Source organism: Musa acuminata, chromosome BXJ2-5 (assembly GCF_036884655.1).
Source record: "Musa acuminata AAA Group cultivar baxijiao chromosome BXJ2-5, Cavendish_Baxijiao_AAA, whole genome shotgun sequence".
Classification (NCBI taxonomy): Eukaryota; Viridiplantae; Streptophyta; class Magnoliopsida; order Zingiberales; family Musaceae; genus Musa; species Musa acuminata.
In genome coordinates, this window is record NC_088342.1 from 1,845,288 (window position 1) to 1,866,602 (window position 21,315).

General features: G+C 38.5%; 4 protein-coding genes across 8 annotated transcripts; 1 reads left to right on the forward strand and 3 right to left on the reverse strand.

Annotated features, from left to right (window-relative positions):
* Positions 1-161: 161 nt before the first annotated feature.
* Positions 162-4,256, reverse strand: LOC103983781 (YTH domain-containing protein ECT4). Of its 3 annotated transcripts, none has more exons than XM_065107838.1 (9): positions 4,078-4,256; positions 3,424-3,500; positions 3,144-3,300; positions 2,857-2,933; positions 2,130-2,696; positions 1,264-1,836; positions 966-1,178; positions 731-877; positions 162-574 (listed from the first exon to the last, which is right to left on the reverse strand). In XM_065107838.1, the coding sequence occupies exons 1-9, from the start codon at positions 4,109-4,111 to the stop codon at positions 323-325; spliced, it is 2,097 nt and encodes a 698-aa protein (XP_064963910.1). In that variant the 5' UTR covers positions 4,112-4,256; the 3' UTR covers positions 162-322. The 3 variants fall into 3 exon arrangements, with proteins under 3 accessions (XP_064963910.1, XP_064963909.1, XP_064963911.1); XM_065107837.1 differs by having other exon boundaries at positions 162-601; XM_065107839.1 differs by lacking the exon at positions 4,078-4,256 and adding an exon at positions 4,046-4,064 and having other exon boundaries at positions 162-601.
* A 4,216-nt stretch (positions 4,257-8,472) lies between these two features.
* Positions 8,473-12,903, forward strand: LOC103983782 (protein MET1, chloroplastic). Its single transcript, XM_009401058.3, has 7 exons — positions 8,473-9,116; positions 9,324-9,430; positions 9,887-9,981; positions 10,506-10,582; positions 11,616-11,736; positions 11,815-11,874; positions 12,498-12,903. The coding sequence occupies exons 1-7, from the start codon at positions 8,692-8,694 to the stop codon at positions 12,639-12,641; spliced, it is 1,029 nt and encodes a 342-aa protein (XP_009399333.2). The 5' UTR covers positions 8,473-8,691; the 3' UTR covers positions 12,642-12,903.
* A 1,297-nt stretch (positions 12,904-14,200) lies between these two features.
* On the reverse strand, positions 14,201-17,010 carry LOC135612075 (ADP-glucose phosphorylase-like). The gene is made up of 3 exons (XM_065107844.1): positions 16,443-17,010; positions 15,799-16,089; positions 14,201-14,607 (listed from the first exon to the last, which is right to left on the reverse strand). The coding sequence occupies exons 1-3, from the start codon at positions 16,989-16,991 to the stop codon at positions 14,347-14,349; spliced, it is 1,101 nt and encodes a 366-aa protein (XP_064963916.1). The 5' UTR covers positions 16,992-17,010; the 3' UTR covers positions 14,201-14,346.
* Positions 17,011-17,309: 299 nt separating this feature from the next.
* On the reverse strand, positions 17,310-21,126 carry LOC135612076 (uncharacterized). 3 transcript variants are annotated; one of them, XM_065107847.1, is made up of 3 exons: positions 20,864-21,126; positions 19,930-20,346; positions 17,310-17,918 (listed from the first exon to the last, which is right to left on the reverse strand). In XM_065107847.1, exons 2-3 carry the CDS (start codon positions 20,292-20,294, stop codon positions 17,855-17,857), a joined length of 429 nt encoding a protein of 142 aa, XP_064963919.1. In that variant the 5' UTR covers positions 20,295-20,346; positions 20,864-21,126; the 3' UTR covers positions 17,310-17,854. The 3 variants fall into 3 exon arrangements, with proteins under 3 accessions (XP_064963919.1, XP_064963918.1, XP_064963917.1); XM_065107846.1 differs by lacking the exon at positions 20,864-21,126 and adding an exon at positions 20,512-20,848; XM_065107845.1 differs by lacking the exon at positions 20,864-21,126 and having other exon boundaries at positions 19,930-20,846.
* Positions 21,127-21,315: the final 189 nt, after the last annotated feature.

The window sequence follows — 21,315 nt, forward strand, 5'->3', positions numbered from 1 at the left end:
AAATTTATGTTCTACCACTATCTATGAAAGTTCTACTTGTCGTAAGATCTTAAAATTTTTCTTCTGTGATACTGATTTAAAGTCTCAATATCTCATCCATGCTGGGCGGATAAACAGTAATCATATACCAAGAGCCCAATCACCAACCTGAAAACCCTAAATAAAATCAATGTTGAACTGGATTTTAGGTAAGACTAAAGCTTTGCATATCTACAATGCAGCAGCTGAGATTCACACGAAGCATACATGTCAGACCCCTGAAAGCAGCAGCTCATGTGCAGGCATCCAATAGCTGCAGCTGCTTGTAGTTGGGTGGAAAAACCTAGCAATTGTTGACAACACCATTAGCCGCGAGCTGCGTCTCTGTGGCTGGTTTGACATCCTTAGGTGCAACACCAACTGCTGCAGCCAAGCCATTTTTTTCTGATAGCACATGTTCCACAGGTGGAAGCCCACCCTGGCCAGATTCCTTCTTCGAAATTGTAACCACTTCCGAGGGCTTCCGAAGCCCTGCATTCCTATATGCTTCCTCCTTATCTTTCTCCTCAGAATCCACTGGTTTTCCATCCATGACCTGCGGCCAGAAGTTCGTGTATATAAACTGCGGCCAGAAAATCAGGCAAAGATGATTACAACAGTTGACCCTTGGGTTGCTGCATTATTATAAGTTGAAATCAACAAATAAGGTCCCAGCATATGATAGGCTCAAAGATATAGAATCTGGTCATGCCTTTTTTTTGAGCTGCTGATGCTTCGTTCTCTTTTCTTGCATCATCTTCTGGCGGGTTTCATAGAAATTGAAATCGTCCAGAATGGATGTCTTGCTCACAAGCTCCTTGAAAAGCTTAAGTAATTGAAGACCTTGGTCGAGCTTCACCTTAAGTGTATGCGGGCAGAAATAATCAAAATTACGATTCCAGATGGTCAACAGGGGAAAAAAAAAAAAAAAAACCCGACTTCCTCACCTCCTGAGTGTCTCTACTGTTTGTGACTGGTTTATTGTCATTGTTCTCCAATGTGATATGCTTCAGAATGCTATTTGGTACATCCTTTACAATGTGCCACTTCACAGGAAAACCACCAACCCACTTGTCCTGCTGCCAGTAATCCAATGTTTTGTTGAAATTGACTGGACCTACCATCTCCGCGACACCAACAAACTGTCCACTTGTGTTGACCTATAAATCAATAGCAAAAGAATCAGCATCCCAAGAAAGAACATAAAAGTATGAGAGAATTTTAACATTCAAAACTAATGCTTACAGAGAAAAACAAGAAGACAGGGCATCCACTTGTCTTCTGCTTAGATTCCTGATAAGCAGCATCAAGCTTCTTGTTCCCATGGGGTGTGCTAGCCCAGATACTGTACTTAATGCTCTTGTGGATATCATCCTCACTGTATGACTTAATGATGAAAAATTTGGCATCTGAATATGTTTCAGGGAAGTCTGCCTTGTTGTATTGATCTTTTTCGGGAACTCCGTCAGTATCATGAGAATTTCCATTTGCAGGAAGGCTCTGCCCCCTAATTGCAAGAGTAATTGTAGGTCCAAGCCCCTTCTGCTCTCTGAAATGACCAGACCTTGGTCCTTTATTGAGCTCATTCATCCCATCCAAGTTCTCATTACCATAACCATAGAAGTTACTGCTCCGGCCCCTCGGCTTATACTTGCTATCCATGGACATCCCCCATCTTCCATTCATTCTGGAGTCATGCATACCTGAACGAAAATCCTGACCACTTCTGTATCCATTAGCATGATGATCATATATTCGGTGGTTAGGATACATCTTGTTCACCATTCCAGGAGTTGCTGGTCTTGAACCATGTATTCCCTGCCAGAAAAATTAGAACGCCTTAGTGAAAGACTAAAGCAATGTCCTACATGAAAGCAAACGAAATAATTGGTCTGCCTCTAATAATTTTTCCAAGCGCATATACACAAAGCATGTGAAGGTTAAGAAGTAACTTTTGGCTTGCAGCAAGCAAGTCTTTAGTTTCAATGTTTTGGCACTTATTGAAGGCACAAACTATATTGGTTAGCATAACTCCTCACAGATATGGTTACGCTTCAGCAAAATGTAGATATATTCTATTAACAGACAAGATAGCATTAAACCTTACATACCATGAGATGAGGAAGAGGACGGAGGTTCTGGTTTATAGTAGATGTAGTGCTGCCAGTATGTGAAATCGTAGGAGAGGCAGTACTTAGAGGTGGTCTCTTTTGCCCATCCGGAAATATTGAACCATCAGAGAATGGAACAGGTGACCACATACCATCAACGCCAAACCTTGGATCCTGGAAGCCTGCAGGAGGATGCCCACCAGGCAAAGCACCTTTATCAAATGAACAACATGGACTAAATGGCTTTGTTTTTGCTGATCCATTGTTGCTATTCGAGCTTGCTTTAGTTGTTCCATCTGAAATAGCTTTTGCTGTATCAGCTGGACTAGGAGGGATGTCAGCCGCAGCAGATGTGGAAACCTCCCCAATGGAACCAGAAGTTTGGGCTGTCGTGTATGGTGCACTGGTGGGTGTTGGAGGCTGGTAGTATGTAGCTGGAAAATGGTAGTTTTGGGATCCATATAACTGACCATTTTGCCCCAAAGTCGGAATTGGGGAACCAGGAGAAGGATATGGACCATATGAAGCATAACCATACCCATGATGGTACACGTCCCCATAAACTCCCTTAAAATAATCAGGAAATACTATCAGAAACTTGCTCTTAAGAACATATAGATAACAGAACAGAATGATGATGAGACATGCCAAATAACCTACCGAGCCTGAAAATTAACAATACAATTCACAACTGACACTTGAAAATAGAAAGTTCAAGACAACTTACAGGTGGAGGCACCTCTGCTCCATCAGGGTTAGCATATCTAGGATAATCCTCCCACTCTGTCATCAATCCATTATAACCTGAAGTAAGATAAACCTAGGTGATTCCTCTACCCAGAAGCATAAGAAGCATCAAGAGTCATGAAGAAACATATTTTTCACCAATCATATATGTTAACAGAACATTAATTGCGATCAACAAAGCTTTTAACCAAAAAGATAATATAGAATCTGACACATCTGAAGGGTCATTAAGATCACACAAATTCATGGAGTTGAAATCAATTTAACCTCCATAGTAGAAAGATGAAGTGTATCCATTAGGTAAGTAGCACATGCTCGCATCCATATGCTCCTGAAGTAGAGGAGTCAGAGATCTCTCATAGGTTGGGATCGGTGCAATTGGTACTTCCCCACCATTGGCTGAACCATACTGAACTCCAGAAGGCTGGTACATGCATCCAAAAGTGTATTAATACTAACCCTGCTCCAACTCAGAGCTTACATATTTTGTGCCATAAAAGCACAACCATGATCTACAACGACTAGTTGGCAAATTTGCTAAAGTTACCTGCTTTGCAACATCCGAAGCATCGTTACCCTTGTTCTTAGGGTCTAATGATAGCCTCTGCATCAGATCCGTGGTTTCTGTGACGGATTGGTTAAGGAATATGTTAACATATTCACTGTAAACCTTCACAATGCACTGATACTTAACACTAGACAAAAGCAGAAGACCAGCAAAAACGTCGGAAACCATATAATAAGTCTTCAGATCGTGAATGAAATATATGGTTCAAGACCAAAGAAAAATTAGGAATCGATTGCTCAAGCTCATCGCTTCATGAGCTTCAGCTAATAAAATCCAAGCACAAAATCTCTCGAGAAGGAGAAGTCCACAGTGTTAAACAACTAATAAACATATCAAGAACGGTAAAATCCTGCCGCCAAGCATCAATATGAAAGTTCAAAATCTCGTTTTGACGACCTTAAACCCTCTATTCGAAGTAAAGACCGACAGAACGAGCGTTCGTCACGCTTGAGGCGTCCGACATAAGCAAAAAACCCGACCGAACCGCCTAAAAATCAAAATCAGCGGAGCAAAATCCAGTCTTTATACGGCTAAACGAAACGGAGATACGGATAGCATCAGAAACGGTTGAAGTCGAAGCGGAAACAGATTGAGGAACTACGAGAGTCGTTTCGCCAGGCGAGGGAAGGATACGGTCAGCAGGAGGAGCGGGGGATACGGCCGCCATGGTCGGAAGTGGAGGTGGCGAAGGGGCGCGAGCAGCACGCGATTCCGCGAGGATCTGATGGCCCAAACCCTAGAGGGAGAACGGGAGTCGAGAGGAGAAACCCTACGAGAGAGAGAGAGAGAGAGAGAGAGAGAGCGAGAGAGAGAGGGTTTTGGTCTCGATGAGAAGCTGATAAAGAAGCACCGCAAGCGCCCGCGACGCTCCGCTCGAGCGTCACTCTAACTCCAAGACTTACTCCATTTGTTACCCGTTCATCTTCCTGACTAGTTATTGTGTAGAAGAAGGGACCCACAAAAATATCCTTCTTGAGTCCAATAATGAGACAGGTAGGACTTTGGTGTTAGTAAGAAATGTAAATGTACCTTTCTTTTTTCTTTCCTATGAGAAGTTCCATGCCTTTAAAAATAGAGATTCAACTTTACTAAGAAAAATAATTAGTTTAGTAGGAACTTCATAATGCTAAATAAAAAATTCTCTAATTAATTGCTTTGCTTCATTTTATTGGTTCTTGTATTCTGTCAATTATCAAGCACTCACAATTTTGGATTTGGAGATATAATGACATATCATCAACCCATAAGTACTTTTTTTAAGACATAAGTGGTTCTTCTATTTTTCCATCTTATTTTTTTTAGTGATGCATTGATGTAAACAATTGACTGTTAAGTGGAAGGTTCTTCTCATTGGTGCATTGATGTATATTTCTTTTTTTTTTTCAAAATTATTTCATCATCTTTGATAAGAAAATCTTTTTCTTGATGGTGAATGGCCATAATTCTACAAATTTGGATCTCACACTAAGACTTTTTAAACCAAATATGAAAGTTTCTTGTTTACCTAAATAGAACAACACTAATATCAAGTTTGTAACAAATAGTTCTGGGAAGCATGTTTTTTATCCAAAACATAAAATAATCAATAAGTTTTGTTTGTATTTTTTCCAAAAAAAAGTTTTAGGCTGAATAAGTTAGGCAAAACATAAATACTCAAAAGTATTTTATCAGAGGAGTCGTATTTTTCTAACTTAAATATTTTTTTCTAAGAGATTCGGAATCTGCTCAATTTCTCTACTTTTTCTTATAATGATGCTAAAATGTTTTAGGTAGAATAAAAATATCCGTATACTTCTTTGACTCAAGTAAACTAAAACTAATCATATTCGGAAGCCATTATCCTGGATTTTCTGGATGAATATTAATGATACTTATATAATGGAGGATCTTATTATATTAAAGGACATATATATTATATTAAAATTTATAATAATAATTATGTTATTTTTCAAACTTTGGAAGAATATATGTGTGGTATCCTTTTCTAAATCAAGTAAGTCATCTATTTTGAGTCAGTACCAAAAGAAAAAAGCAAGCATCTTGGTTTAAGTAAAACATGCACAAGGCACTTGCTATTTTGGATCAGCATGTAAGGGAAAGGATGAGCATGTAGTTGGTATGCATATCAATGAATTCCTAGAACATGCATTTGCTTTCAGTATATATATAGTTGTTTCTCTACATACTTATATATTTATCAAGAGATTTATTTATTCTTTTGGTTCAACTGCAATAAGAATCCTCTGTGAATATATGGTCACTACTCCAAATTAGTGCCAGGAAACTGGACTTCCTTTAAGCTGTTTTTGTTCTAATCATCTATAAGAAACTCTTTTTGGACCTTGTTGATGAGAAACTCTCTCAAACTCCATTGCAACACACACACATCTCCTATTAATATCCATTCAGAGAACTCGAGTCAATTGCTTCCAATCATAGTTGCTATAAACTAAATTGAGCTTGAAAAATAAAAAATAATCTTAATATTCTTATTATCATAATAGTCAAATATTGAGTCCTTAAAGAGTATCCATGCCAAATTGACTTTTGAGTATAAGTCAGATGATGATCAACTAATGAGGTTGATCACTTGAATATATATATATGTATATGTATACATATATATTTGTATACATATACATATATATACATGAATATTTCAGAGTACAAGTAGATGGAGTATAACTGGAACAGAGAATGCTTTGTTGACATTGTAACTTGTTGGATGTAGCGTCCTTGCATAGAAACATCATTGTGAAAGATCACTAAGAGTGGCTGGTGATAGGCAAATGGTGCAAAAAGACAGTTCATGAACTCCAAAATGCCCTATGCTATTTAGCAAGCCTAAGAATATGTTATAACTGTTGTATATCAATATGCTTTAAGACAATTTTCGGTAACCTTGCTACTTCACCAAGTCCCACCCTCAAAAGATGATGCCTAATTATAATAATGGTTTCCGCACTGACTCTTCTCTGTATATTCCTTTTTCTTTAAGTTTATTTTCTTATATATAATTTTTTTTCTTGTTTTTCAATTTTATTTTTTCCTTGTTTGTCTTCTGTTGTTTCATTTCAGTTTCATCTGTCTTGAGCTGAGTTTCTCTGGTGAAAGTTGCTTCCTACAATTTCTTCATTTTGTTCGAGATGTTTGAGAATGATTTTAGTCACAGAGGCTGTTAAATAAGTAGTTTGGAATTCATTCAGTCATCCATATTCAAAAATCAGATTGGCTTTTCAGATGTGTTATGTCAGTGCTGCTTTCAGATACATCATGTTCATAAGATATAAAAGCTCATGACCTTTTCTTTCCAAACTTATCAGTCTTCAGCACACCAAGTTCATTTATCTTTTTTTTTCTATCAATTATTCAGTGCATGTTTCAAAGCTATTGCTTCGACAAATTTCAGCACTTATTTTTTGTAGCATTGCTTTAAAGGCTTGACTCATGAAGCTCTGAAGAGATAGCAATCTCCAAATTTATAATTTGTATTTGTGATATAGTGAATTCTAGTTTGGCATATCCATGGCAACTGCATTTCCAAGTCAGCTCTAGTGTTATTTATCATAGCTTACAACACAGCGATCCTCATCTCAATTGCAAATGGTTTTTTGTTTCTGAATGAGTTCTCCCTATACTGAGCTTAACACATTCAAGGGAATTGAATAGAAATCCAAGATGGATTAGAATGAGAAGGTAGCTCAGACCATTCATCCTAGTGAAAAGAATGATAAGAACATTGTTCACATCTAAGTTTCCCGACCAAACAAACTAAGAAAGTTACCATCATATCGTTCTCCAGATGCAGAAGTTGAGAGGAAAGTTTTGCAAGGTTTCTATCCAGTCTATGGAAAAATATAGATCTACATGGTTGCATTGCTACTCATGGCTATGAATTTTCCACTCAAGGATGCCAAGAAATCTAGTACTGCCAATTGGAGATATAACATATGGATCGGGAGTTGGACTATAAAATCTTGTCAGTTTAACTAAATCCATATTTATGCAAATTCTCAAGAAAAAAATAAAGTCCTGTTGCATGTCAAGCTCACCAGATTGTGTATGATGCCTGAAATAAGAGTTGATTCATGAAGTAGAGAAACAGTTGAAGCCAGTAGGAAAAGCTCAGTATGGAAGTGAGTTATTATATCCTAACAAGCAGATGTAGCATCCTTCATGATCTCCATGCTCTAATTATAGTTTTTGATCAACTAATTGTGCATGAATAATAATGTTGGAGCTTATCAGCAAAGACCTTCATTTTCAAGTCCATGAGAATTGCTTCTTCAAGCACATGTTAGGGAGGCTGCTTAGCATCACCATTGAACCCAACCTCAATTATGAGTGTGAGGTCTTCCAAAGTTTTGACTTGCAGTGAAGACTCATCACAATTCCAGAGAATCCCTTTGCTGTGCAAGCAGTAACATGTCAAAGAACGATAAATGTGTAGCTGATTCTAAAATGACATGTATGTTGTGTAAGATCAAATGCCTATTCAGTGAACAGTTGACCAAAAACAGAGATGATGAGAATAGGCCATCATATCAAAGGTGTGTTTGAGACTTCCATCGAATGATCAAAACCATTCTCTGGGAGATGGTTGTGAACCAAATTCTCTGCCAATCTTCTACCATATCTATGGAAATTTCTTGTATTTCCCTCAAGTCCTTATTCTCCATTTGACAAACAAGAAGTTGAGTTACAAGAACAGAGTTTAACCATTAATTTAGATTTAAATATTTTAGACGATATGCTTTAGGCTCATCAAATTGATGAATTAATGATCTCGTAAATCCTCGTTGTTATGATTCTTCGAGGAGGAAGAAAAAGAGGATATTTATGTCAAATGAATATTCTAAAAATATTAAAATATTAAAATAAAATTATAAATAGTAACAAAAGGATTACAATTAATATTAAATTCTAACACGTGGCTCGTATTTATTCGATGCAGACCTGTCATCGTGAAGTGGATGAATTCCAGATCCGGAACCATTTCCTTGTGCTGACTGTTGCACCGTTGATGGCTTAGATTTAGGATGTTCTCTCACCTCTGCTGGATTGTGTGGCCTCCGTTTATGGTGTGTTCAACTCAACTGCAAACATGAGCCACCAGTGCCACTCCTTTGTGATCTTCCCAATGACTCCTCTCCCCCCTTCTTCCTCCCCTCCACTTGTTCCGGTGCTTCCTCTCCGCTTCGCAAGCACAGGTGAAGAGGTGCACCAGCGAGAGCAGCACAACAAGTCATGTCAATCGCTACTGTCACCAATCCATCTCTCTGTTCATCCCCTTCCCTTTTGAGAGCACAGCCTACCAGGAGAAGTCCACCCTCCTTTCTCCTCCCCCACTTCTCCTGCACCAAATCCTATAAGCATAGAGGCCTTGTTGCTAGAGCGGATTCTTCTTCTTCTTCTTCTGCTTCTTCTTCTTCTTCTTCTTCTTCTTCTTCTTCTTCTTCTTCTTCAGCTATTGAGTCTCAGCCTTCGAAGTCGGACGGTGGGGAGGGCGGAGCAGGAGAAGGTGAGGAGTACGAGGTTGAATTGGAGAAGCCATATGGGCTAAAGTTCGTGAAGGGACGTGATGGAGGCACCTACATCGATGCGATAGCACCCGGTAGCGCCGCCGATACGTCGGGGAAGTTCACTGTGGGAGACAGAGTAATTGCCACAAGGTGTTGTTGCCTTTGCTCCGTCTGCCTGTGTTCGTTCTTTCTCTCTTCTTTGTTGGTCAGGCATGTCGGTGATTGGTCGTTTTGGTTTTCATAAACTCTCCTCCCTCTCTAAGATTTGTGTTCAATCTGCGTGCATCTCTGCAATGTTTGCGTCAAGTTCATTGTCAGCAGACACACACATGAGCTAAATGCTTAAATGGCATGCAGTGCTGTGTTTGGCACCGAAATATGGCCGGCTGCTGAGTACGGGAGAACGATGTACACCATCCGGCAGCGAATCGGTCCCTTGCTCATGAAAATGCAGAAGAGAGATGGTGAGTTTCCCCACCTTATCAGCTCTTATGGACCGATGCAAGTATCACCATGTTTTTAACATACAAATCCAACAAATCATATTTCTTCCAATACAATGACAATATCTTAGATTTTGCAATGCCTTTGACATGTTGATAGAACAAATCATGATGCACAGAATAGGCACCAAAAAGGATAATAGGTAAAATCTCAGCTGGATGCCAATTCTTAAAATCAATTCGCCAAGCTTTCAATTGTTCAAAATGGTTTGCACTAATTTGCTAGCAACATCAGCTGAGAATATCTTCCGGTAGTCATTGCATCCTTTATCCATTTTCTAATTCTATCTTATCATGTGAAACAGTTGTAGAATTGTTCTTTCTTTTGTTCAAGCATTTGATTTCTTGTCTGAAGAATAGAAAATTGTAAGCACTTGTAATCTAGCACGCAAATCCTGCTATGTTGAAATGCCCCAGGAAAGTTGCCTGATGCTGGTGAACTGACGGAGAAAGAAATTATAAGAGCTGAGAGGAATGCTGGGTTTATTAGCAACAGAGTGAGGCAAATTCAAGTAAGTACCATTTATAAGAATCCCTACAACTTGATAAATATCCTATCACTACCACGTCCTACTTCATCTTCACATCAGCTCATATTTTCGGTCTACTCATCATATCAGGATTACAACACTTGATTAGTGGTCAGTTAGTTCTAAAATGTACTTCTGGAAAAGGAATTGCAGGTTAAGAACCCCACACTGTTTCGAAACTACTACACAGAAGTAGATGAAATGTTATATTGATTTCAAGATGAAGTACAGCTTTTAGATCTCATTATCAGGCACATTGTAACTCTCAGAGTCTAAGCTACAAACTGCTCAATCTTATGGACTTTCATTTCATATAACAAGTAGCTCTGTGACTTGAGCAACAGAAACAATGCCCAGGATGGCATGAGTCCCTCGTACATCAGAAATACTACATGTTCAAGTGTAAATCTCCTAATTAGTTAAGGATAAATGTATTAATAAAGTATAGTTCTATATATCGGCAGTCCGATTTTGATGCATGCATTATTTTGAAAATTTTGTTTCAGATGCAAAATTACTTGCGGAAGAAGGAACAAAAAGAACGCAGGCAGAATGATCTTCGAGAAGGATTAAAGCTTTACAAGTAAGTTCTGATGATACCTTTCTAATTAATGATTTTGCATAGAAATGCAGGAATGAGAAAAACATATATGAGAAGTCAGAAGCCAAGAAAGATCAAAAACTGAAAAGTCACTATCGTCAAATTGGAAGAATTCACCAAGAATATGGGAATTCAAATTCTATTTTGTTTTTATGTTTTCTGTATCTTCTTGTTACTAGTTAACATGTGTCCTTTTATGGTATCCATATCAATCAAACAATGAAGAAAGATACTGTTAACTGGCTATATATTCTTAATCTTATTCACAAAGACATATTAGTAAGCATGCCTGGTTCCCGACTATACTCAGCTCAGCTGATCAGTAATCCCATCTTCATATTAGTAAAATTTTCCACAATATGCTATTTCATCGGTGATACATTTGTTCTTAATATGCCTGTAGCTCCTATGTATGATGTGGTTGGTTAAAATCACCAAATAAGATTTAACTGGAAACTAAATCCTCAATTTTTCTTGTTTAAATTGCTAAGTCAATCTTGTCAAATAGAAAGAGTTTTCACTTGATAATGCAAGTAAGAATACTCATGCTAGAGTAGCGCAAGCTGACCAACCAATAGTCATCGATGGATCTAATCCGATCCTTTCAGTCTCAATTCATGATATCCTTAAGTGATGTGAGAAGGTTAAAATGATAAGACAAAGATCTTCTGTTAATCCAATATGCCTTTGAGGCGAAGCAGGTTCGTCTCAGACGTAGGTTGCTGCTAAGCAGCTCAATGTGTGTTCCTTGTGTAACAAGGATTTCGGCTAATGATCAGGTTCCAGATCTTGGTAGCACAACATTGACATAATTATTTGACGAGGACAATTGAATACAACTAGAACAGTTTTACGAATAATGTTTCAGCTCAACAAGGCATTTACAATCTCCTCATTATTTGAGAATGTTTAATCGTTTAATTACTTGTTAATGGAAATCTGTGCTTGACTAATGAGTTTGACATTTCGCCTCCGACATCTCTGAAGTCTGACTAAGGTACTTCATGTGTACAAGGAATGGGAAGTATGAAGAAGCTTTGGAAAAGTTTGAGTCTGTGCTGGGCTCAAAACCTGAGGCAGATGAATCTTCAATAGCAAGCTACAATGTGGCGTGCTGTTATTCCAAGCTTAATCAGGTAAGTCAAACTCAAATAGTTTAGTCAAATAACTAAAACGACAGAAAGAGAAGCAGGAGCTGATGACTCTCCTTGCAGATTCAAGCTGGTATTTCGGCACTAGAAGATGCACTGGTAGCAGGATACGATGATTTCAAGGTAATCAGACTCGTAGTTCCAGTGCTTACTCTGTTTACATGGATCTTATGATATAAGCCATCGACTTCATCTCTTTGTTTTGATACATCTGTTCGAACAATAGTAAAAATATGCATCATCAAAAGTTAAATAATTAAATTAAAAGATAAAGAAAGGCGAAATCTCATCCTTGCATATGAGAATTATCCATTTTCTACCCTTGTATTCAATAAGTATTATCCTTCGTGTGAGTAGAATCATGAATTAACTTATGTAGAACTTTTTCAGAAAATCAAGCAGTAAATCAACACTAATAAAACAGCAAGAAGAAGAGAAGATTTTGAGTATCTAATTATGACTTTGTTTATAGAGCCTAAATGTCAGTTCAAAGAGTGTTTTCTAAGGGTCCGTTCTAATGGAGGAACTCTTTCATCCTTAAACAAGAGTGGTTATACAGCATCTAAAAAATAAAAATTTGGAGTTTGAAGAAACTGGAACAACTTAAGCCAAATTTTATTTTCTTTGTTCTTTTCTTTTGTGGTTTTCACCTTCTTTGATAGTTGGGAAAAACGAAAAGACTGCAACTACTTCATTTGTTGCCAGTGTCGTGTTTAACGGTCATATGCATGTGTTTAATGCTGCAGACTATCCGCAATGATCCTGATCTGGCCAACGTACGTGCTTCGGAGGAATTTGAACCCCTCATGAAGAAGTTTGATGAGTCCTTCATCAATGAGAATGCCATCAATGCTATCAAATCTCTTTTTGGAATATTCAACAAAGACTAAGCATCTTTTGTTCTCCACAAGACCAGCAATTGTGTCACTCAATTCCTGACTATTTGGAGCCTTGAAATGCTCTCAAGATCTTGGGAATTGGATTAACAAATTGCAATACCAGCTGCTTTTTTTCTTCTTTTCCTATGATATATGGAATGATTATTGTATAGCTTACTTGTCCTTCCATTGTAATGTTAATTTTTCAGATGTATGATTGAAATCATCCTTAGTTTTATTTGGATTAAAAGGAGAACCTTTTTTATCTTCATAATATGTGCAGTCATCGGTGTCCATTATCTTTGGGGAGATTGGAAGATCTCCCCTAATTTTGTCAAGTTTGATGCATCCTTATCTTCCTAATGTGAGATTGTTTAATCTCCCCTAATTTTGTCAAGTTTGATGCATCCTTGTCTTCCTAATGTGAGATTGTTTACAAAGTATCTGAATGACATTTGATGAGATTTTTGATCATCTCACTGACTTGGGGTGTTAGATCCTTCAACATTGTCCTTGGATTTATTTGGATCATAAGAAAGCCACTATGTTGAAGTTGCCCAACCGATTAATCGACTTTAACATTTTTTTTTTCTTGTATGTGTATCGAGAAATGTGGAAATAGAGACAATTAATCCATTTGCTATGCAACTGCTTAGATCATGAGATGCGTTTTTTCTTCTCAATATATATGTAGGGTTGTATGAGTGCCTTTGGAAATATATTTGAACTGAGCATTGAAAATCAAAAACATGTTTAAATATGAATTAATGCTTGATAAATTATTTATAAATCACATCTAATTTGGATCTAATGCTGATGTACACCAACATAACATTAGTATTTCAGCATTTGCTAAGATGTTAATATATTTTTTAAAATTTAAAAATATCCTATGACTTTTTATCTAAAATTATAAGATTGTTAAAATAATTTAAAGAGAAATTAATATGATTTCTATTTTCTACAAAATAAAATTTTATTTATAAAAATTATTTTATATTAATTTATACGAATATATCTTTTATTTATTTACTTATTAATTTATATAAAAATATATATTTATCTTTAAATAAAAATCAAAATTTTGGAAGGATAAATTTGTAACAAAGTATTGAATGAGCTTTTGAAATACAATTTTTTTTACCAAACAATACTTAATATTTAACATATAAATTTTATTTGTTATTTACCACATTTAAAACCTCGAAGACAACAAACACTAATTCATTGGGTGATACATAAACCAATAAAAATCATGAATCCAACCACATTGTAAGAATTCCATAGTGTATATTATTGTTCAACAATCAGTAGCGACAAAATCTAGCAAAATGAAATTTCACCTTGCAACAGACTAAAATGAGGATTTAACACATGAATAAACTGCTAGCTCATATTTGGACCATGAATGATCAATCAATTTGTTTAGCCCAATACACGATGCTGGAAACTCGAATCAGTTCTTTCAAGCAAGTATACAAGTTACTAATATTAGGGTTCAATGCACTCAGCAACAAGGTCAGCTTCCAAAGATACATTAGAAGTGTGATAATTGAATGATGCAAAGATAATTCCAGCATAGTTCCCCTTCTGGGCAACTCAATTCATATAAGGAAATTATTTCTCTCACTGTTAACAGCCATGAAAACAACCTTTGGAAGAGTTTCTTTTTCTGAATGAATTATTCATACAATTAGTGATCAGGCAAGAGATGAACTTATTTTGAGCAATCAACTTCTCTCAAGATCTTCGCTGCATCCTCTGGGAAAACAGGATTGATGAAGCATCCACTCCCGATCTCGAAACCCCCTATAACATTCAAGTGAGGAAGAATCTGCAAAAACCAGTGTGTGTAAGGTGCACAGGAGGTTGACAAGTCAAATGGTGCTGTCTGAATCATCAAGTTGTATGGTGGATCATTGAGCTGCTTGGACAACTTCTGGAGTATAAGTTTCAGAAGGCCACCGAGGTCCACAGCCTGTCCACAACAGCAAAAAGTCACCATAGTGTAACAGAATACCAGGTTATGGCATTTGATTTCAAATATATGTTTACTGCTTTTAGAGCCAAGCCTCTGACCACAGATTCATAATGGCAAGTAAGATTACATGTCCAGTCATTAAGGCCCATCTATTGCAACAACATTGGGAAAAAGATGAACCTCCAGTGAACATTAATGTGCGTCTGAATCAGGGTTATTCCTCACGGACACGAGGTCTTTCCTGATGGGCTAGGTCCCAAGAAATAGGATTCTTCAATATGTATGATGCATATGAATAGTATAATTAACCTATGTGGAATTTCACTTCATTTTACCACTGCCAAAAATAACATATAACAATAATCGGATGCAGAGTCTCCGCGTCTTCCTTCCACCAGCATATTTATGGTGTTATCCTATGCTGTACTTAAAAGACAGTCACAATGGATTAGAGGTAGGGACAAACTATTCATTTATTTGACAATTTTGTTTCATCCTCTGTCCTCATGCTTTTATCAGTTTGGACTTCTTTTTCCAACTTTAAGACCAGATTGAGGAGTAAATAGTTGTTTGTGCATTGAAATAAATTTCATTTTAATTGTAACCAGCAGAAACATTGATATATGAATTTAGAGGCTCGGTAGACTTCATGTCATCGTAAGCAATAAACTTTTAAAACTAGAGCATATCCAAGGAAAACCAAAAGGCAACAACACTCGTAAGAGATGGAGAAAAATCCAACTCTCCTGAGGAACAACACTACCTATCTTTGTCTAAAGTCCATGTCTTTGTAAACAACCATGCATCATCCACCAGATTTTGTAGATTTTTCAACTTCCTAATCAGGCATGCAAATACATGTAATAGCATGTGGAAACTTAGGTCTACACAACTCATATAAAAGCCACTCATTATGGATTGCAGTAAATGTTAATGAACAGGTGAATAAAGCCCACATATCTAGAAAACAAAGGAAGAGTGGGAATATTCAACCATGCTGAAACTTCTTTTGCATAAATTAGAAATATGACAAATATTTGCAAATTTCTAACGGGATTCAGTTCCCTATTGATTACACTTCTATATTTATGTGTTGAAGAAACCTTTCACTATAGATTTACTTAACAAGTTAGTAGGAGACATTAACAAACCCAACATATGCAGAAGGAATAGATCAGGAAACCTTACCTTCTCATGATCTATTTCATGGAAATGTGCAGTGTGATCACGAGGTACAATCCACACCTCGAAGGGATACGAAGCTGCAAAGGGAACAATTGCAAAAAAATGGACCGTGTCACAGACCAAAATATCCTCAGATTGAACCTCGCACAGGCTACACTTTCCTGTCATATCATAGAACTTTTTCATGCTATCAAGACGAGAAGAAACCAATGGAGGAACCAAGGGAAGGCCCATGATCTGACTATGCGAATGAGCCATCGATGCTCCAGCAGATGCACCATAGTTCTTAAATACCTTTTTTTTTTCCCACCATTGACAAAAAAAAATTTATCAGTTCAAGAGATTATACGAATAACATAAACATTTGCTTCATAAAACCAACAAACCTGATATAAAGCAAATAAGAAAAAGTTATCGTTTAACAGCCCACTTGCTCAGAAGATGTATCACAAACCAAGGATATTCTTATCACTAGCGAGATGCAAATGACTTCTTGTTTCAAGCATCAGATTCAAATTTGGTAGCGTCTCAAGTTATACAAATAAAGGGGAACAAAAAGGCCATTTTTCCCAACGATTCAGAAGGATGCCATCTAATTGCACAACAAATGAATCAATTCTGTAAATTTCCAGCTTTCAATTATATACCTGCACGTACTTAATCGATCCCAGGCGCGAGAGCTGAAAGATCCGCTGCTTGTACGCGAGGAGCACCTCCCCTACCTCCTCGGGGGAGAGGTCCGGCAGGTGGACGGAGTGGTCCGGGGTCTCGATGACCACGTCGTGGAATCCGAACCCGGTCACGGCGCACCTCCCCGTGCCGGCGGCGGCGAGGCCATCGCTCGGGTCCGGAGGCTCGGCGTCACGGCGGAGCGCGGGGTAGAGATTCTCGATGACCCGGATCTTCCAGTCGACGGAGGAGGAGGGAGGGACGCGGAAGATCTCCGGCGCGCACTCGCCTTCCCGGCCGGCGCAGAAGGCGCAGGAGGGCTTAGGGCTAGGGTTTCCGGAGGCGGAGGAGGAGGCGGGGGAGTGGGACTTGAAGTCGGAAGGGCGGCGAGCGCGTGCGGGGGATATGAGGACCCAACGGTCGAAGATGGCGTCCCGCCGGACCTCGGCGCTTCGATTGGGAAGAGGAGGAGACGGCGACTGCTCCGTCGATGACATCGCCGCCGTTAGAAACGGGACGCCGGGCATGGGTTTTGTTCCAAGTCGTGGGCTTAAAATGGACGCGGTCGGCACGTGGTACGCACGTGAAAATTTTGCGTTGTGTTGGGTGCAGTATCCCTTCCGATGGCTCGCCACGTTGTTGGAGGCTCCCTGTGGGTCCCAAACCTCCTTCCGAATCACTAGGCAGGTAGCAATTTGGCGGAAAACCTTTAATGCTTGTGCATTTCGCACATATACCCCTCGACGCAACCATATTTGCGTCAAACCCGCTTAGCCGCCGGCGGTCGAGATGAAGGAGAGGTGGCGAGAGAGATGGAGGCGCTGTGTGCCAAGCACAGTGACCTGTAACCAAAGCTTGCTGTCGACACATAAAGGTCACAGCATCAGATTTCAATGATTAGAAGCCTTTCTAATGTCAAGTTTCTGCAATCAGCTGGAAGTCTCAACAGAGTGCATTTAGAGTTCACAAGGCTCCATAATGAGAGAACAACCAACACAACAACCATGATTTCATGCCCCCCAAAAAGAAGAAAGGAAAGAAAAAGAAAAAAAAATCAGTTCCAATTAAATCCAACATAGGAAAACTTCCAATACATCTGCCATCAAGCTGGATAACCTGGGCACCGATAGATCCTCCTGTTAGCTTTCACATTCACTTCCAACTCAGGGCCACTCTGGAGCTGGATGCATCTCCTTGGCATTTAACTTCGACTTGTTGATGCGAATGGGAACCGAAAGGAGCAGGATAGCTGGGTGCTTGATGGCTCATGGTCAGTTCTCGATGGTGAGTTTCATGCAGAATCAGATCATCGAGTGGATTTTTGTAGCAGCTGGATGATGTTTACTCAGCTTGGTGTTCTCCATGAAGACTCCAGAGAAGTAAATCGTTTTCATTGAATGACACAAATGCATGCCGTGTCGCCCTCAGTGTAATCCTCTGGCTCTTCAGACTCACTATAAGCAAGAAAAGACTGTATTCAGATCACAGAATATAAATTCAGCAGACAATAACTTCAATCAGTCATCGGATCATCATGAAAATTAGTAGTCATATTTATATAGAATGATTAGATGAAGTCTCTGAAGTGTAATTTATGAAGAACCTCATCACAGACAGAATGTCTAATGAAAATGCAGAAGTTTGGTAAGGATAAGCGACCAATATTTATAATCACCTCATAAAACAAAAACCAAAGCAGATAACAAGCGCGTAATTCACCAGATAAAATCAAATTCTATGGAAAGACGAAAAAAATCACCCACTAACCTTCTGCTTTCTTTCCAGCATAAGGATGTTCCAAATTCAACCAACATCATGTTTCCCGTTTTCTCTATATAAGTAATTCGCAAATTTCTCAACAGAATAAGATTGTAATGGAATCTGAAGCCACTGTTCCTGATAACTGTTGTACCAAGTTAATGGAGCCTTGAGGTAAGATGAACATGGAATCAAGTTCACCATGTTTTCCATATTACATAAGGTTAGTCATGAAGGAAGTGTCATTACATGTTCATAATTAGCTGCATAGACCTTGTGTCAAAGTTTGTCTGTGTAAATGTGTCGGTAACTCAAATTATAAGTCAGCATAATTTCTCCATACCAGCTTTCCATCAGGTAAATCCAAACAAGTGCAACATAGCTGTGACACAACAGCATGTCAAGGATCTCAATAAGAATGAAGGTAAATGTGTTGCAGAACCAATAAGGGCCACATGAATCCAGCTGTATGCTAGCTGTGAGACTACATCAGTCTTGACCTTATTAGGTCAACTCTGTATACTCTCAGAGACAGTATCAGATCTGAACTATTTCCGTATGGTTTGTGATTGCGTGTTAACCTCAGTGTTATGTTAGTTTAGCAAGTAAATAGCAATGTCATCCAGGTTAACTAACTTTCATTCTTTTTTTGCAATCCTTAAAAGAAGCTCCTCGAAGTTTAGTAACCACCGTAAATGATGGCTGATACAGCAATTTCTAATACTGAAGTATTTAGAGCACAAGGATAAGTTAATTGATATTACATATCCATCTAAACCTGTTCTTATTTCCGCTCAACATGAAAAAAATAGAATCACAATAAACCAATCTTTGTACCTATACTCCATATAACCTCTGCCAAAATAATTCTTGTAATACTCCGATAATAAGACACAATTTTGGCAGAGGCTAAAGGTGCAACTAAAATATATGCATTTGCAAACAATCGATAGGCATTCGCAAAATATATGCATACAAAAAACATTTGCATTTGCAAAGAATTATCGATATTTCTGACCGAGTCTAAAATGAGGTTAAAACCATTTACAGGCAGGTTCAAGAGAGACCTACAATGCACTAAAACTAGCTAAACCAAAATGCCAAGGGCCAAGCCGAAACCATAGCAACAAAGTGAAAGTCTTCAACTAGGAAATGTAACCTTGCATTGACGACACTCGAGCGCAGAACAACATCCAAAGTGACATCGAGAAACTTCTGGAACAACTAGCAAGTTGTTAAAAATAGAACATTCATCATAAGTTTACGAAACATGCCATATAGTCGCAAAGCAAAGGCACAATATGTCTTCGGCCAAGTTTCTTGAAATAACAAACCACTAACACAGAAAACGGCTTCCGAGAATAACACATATGAATAACAAATAAGTCTTTTTTTGGGAGTGTGATTATGACAGTGTTGAAAGCAATATACACAAAGAAACAAAATTACACTTCAATCAATCCTAATGAAGGCATGTTTCTTTAAATATTCAAACCATGTTCATGATGGCAACTTTTCTTGACCATTGAAAGAAATACAATAACTTCAAATTTAGCTAAGAATTAAGGAAAGCTAAAATTCAACTAACCAGAAATGTACTTGGAAGTTGGAACAATTGAATCCAAAATCTGTCAAACTCATAAAGATTGAAGCAACAAGAACCATTCTACGAGGCATCATACTATAGAATGATAAAAGGAAACTTACTCTGTCTCGAATTCTTTGATCTCAGCAAGTTCCTTCCCCAACAAGTCCATCCATTTGACATTGCCCTTTCGGACCTGTTCTGAATCCATTTCCCTTGGTTTCTTTAGGCTGCTCTTCAGAAAGATCTCATCCTTTCCATCCTCTGAACTATTCTGCTCGATCGCAACCTTGTCATCAGAGTGCTTCTCCTCCAAAGCAATGGGAACTGGAGCTGATCTGGTAGTAACATTTTGGGCATATTCCCACTGTGACTTTGGAAGGCAAGGCGGGTAATAGCAGACCGACGACTTCGAGCACCAGACGAGAGGATAGTGGCAATTGCAGGATGAAACCTTCGTGTCAGATCTCAGCAATTGAAAGCCCATTTCACGATCCAGAAGAGGAAATCTTCGGAAGAAATGCCCTCAAAACCCAAACCTTCAATCAGAAGCGAGTACAAAGACCCATTTCATGACTTGAAGAAGAGAATTCTCGAAAATAAATGCCCTCAAAGATCCATATGTTTAATCAAAGCCAAGACTAATTTTCTTCGACAGAAATCACCCAACAAGACCCAAAACCAGGAAAAAAAGATCGGAGAACCTTGGAACCCAATGCAAGCGCCAAAAAGGAGCAACCTTTCCTCCAGGAAATGAAATCCCGGATTCTTAAAAGCCAAGTTCCGGAATCAAGATTGGATTTTGCTGCAGTTTTCCGATCGCTTTAAGCCGCACAAAGAGGAAAACTCCCAGGAAACGAAGAACAAAGATACATAGGCGGAGCTACAACCAAGAGAAGAGGGAAATAACTGGACCAAGGAGAAGAGATGGTAACTCCTCGAGAAATCAGGAACGTGGGCGAACGTGAAGCATAAAACCAGAGTCAAAGCGAGGGCGATAAACCACGCCGGGAAGCTCTTTTAACCACCGCCGGAAGTAACAAACAGAACACTTACAGGAACCCGACAAAGTCCATTTCCCCCTTTACTTCCCATCGGTGAGTGTCCGATTCGGTAGCCATAACAGTGAAGCCGCTTTCTTTTTCTTCCTCGCAAGCGTGGGTAGCATTCATGTCGGTCGGCTCGGAATTAGGCCATTCATTCTCTTTTTGCAATTATTGCTGCTTGTAACTTCCATTTTACCTGCCAAGAACATGTCCAATCTCCTTAGGGAACTGTTCTTTTTCATTTGAACTTCTTTTACTCCACGAATCAAAATCCACACATGGAGACTAAGAAAAGAGTCCAAAGACTTGGTATCAGTCTAAATGTCATAAATTGTTATCCTCAGATCTTTGAAGTGATCAAGTCACACATCATTGTGTCAAGATAATGACAATATAATTAAAGCATCAGTAACGAAGACAAATCAGAAGCATATGCTGCATCATGATCTTATGGGTCGCATT

Bases quoted from the DNA above. Each gene is read 5' to 3' on its own strand.
- LOC103983781 (XM_065107837.1), bottom strand. From the start codon at position 4,111: ATGGCGGCCGTATCCCCCGCTCCTCCTGCTGACC. The intron at 1,179-1,263 runs GTAAGCATTAGT...ATTGATTTATAG, and splicing joins CTGTCTTCTTGTTTTTCTCT to GTCAACACAAGTGGACAGTT. The intron at 878-965 runs GTGAGGAAGTCG...CATACACTTAAG, and splicing joins ACAGTAGAGACACTCAGGAG to GTGAAGCTCGACCAAGGTCT.
- LOC103983782 (XM_009401058.3), top strand. From the start codon at position 8,692: ATGTCAATCGCTACTGTCACCAATCCATCTCTCTGTTCATCCCCTTCC. The intron at 11,737-11,814 runs GTAAGTCAAACT...CTCTCCTTGCAG, and splicing joins GTTATTCCAAGCTTAATCAG to ATTCAAGCTGGTATTTCGGC. The intron at 11,875-12,497 runs GTAATCAGACTC...TTAATGCTGCAG, and splicing joins CAGGATACGATGATTTCAAG to ACTATCCGCAATGATCCTGA.
- LOC135612075 (XM_065107844.1), bottom strand. From the start codon at position 16,991: ATGCCCGGCGTCCCGTTTCTAACGGCGGCGATGTCATCGACGGAGCAG. The intron at 16,090-16,442 runs GTATATAATTGA...GAAAAAAAAAAG, and splicing joins GATCGATTAAGTACGTGCAG to GTATTTAAGAACTATGGTGC. The intron at 14,608-15,798 runs GTAAGGTTTCCT...TGTTGTGGACAG, and splicing joins ATGAAATAGATCATGAGAAG to GCTGTGGACCTCGGTGGCCT.
- LOC135612076 (XM_065107847.1), bottom strand. From the start codon at position 20,294: ATGGGCTTTCAATTGCTGAGATCTGACACGAAGGTTTCATCCTGCAAT. The intron at 17,919-19,929 runs GTAAGTTTCCTT...TCTTGCTTATAG, and splicing joins ATCAAAGAATTCGAGACAGA to TGAGTCTGAAGAGCCAGAGG.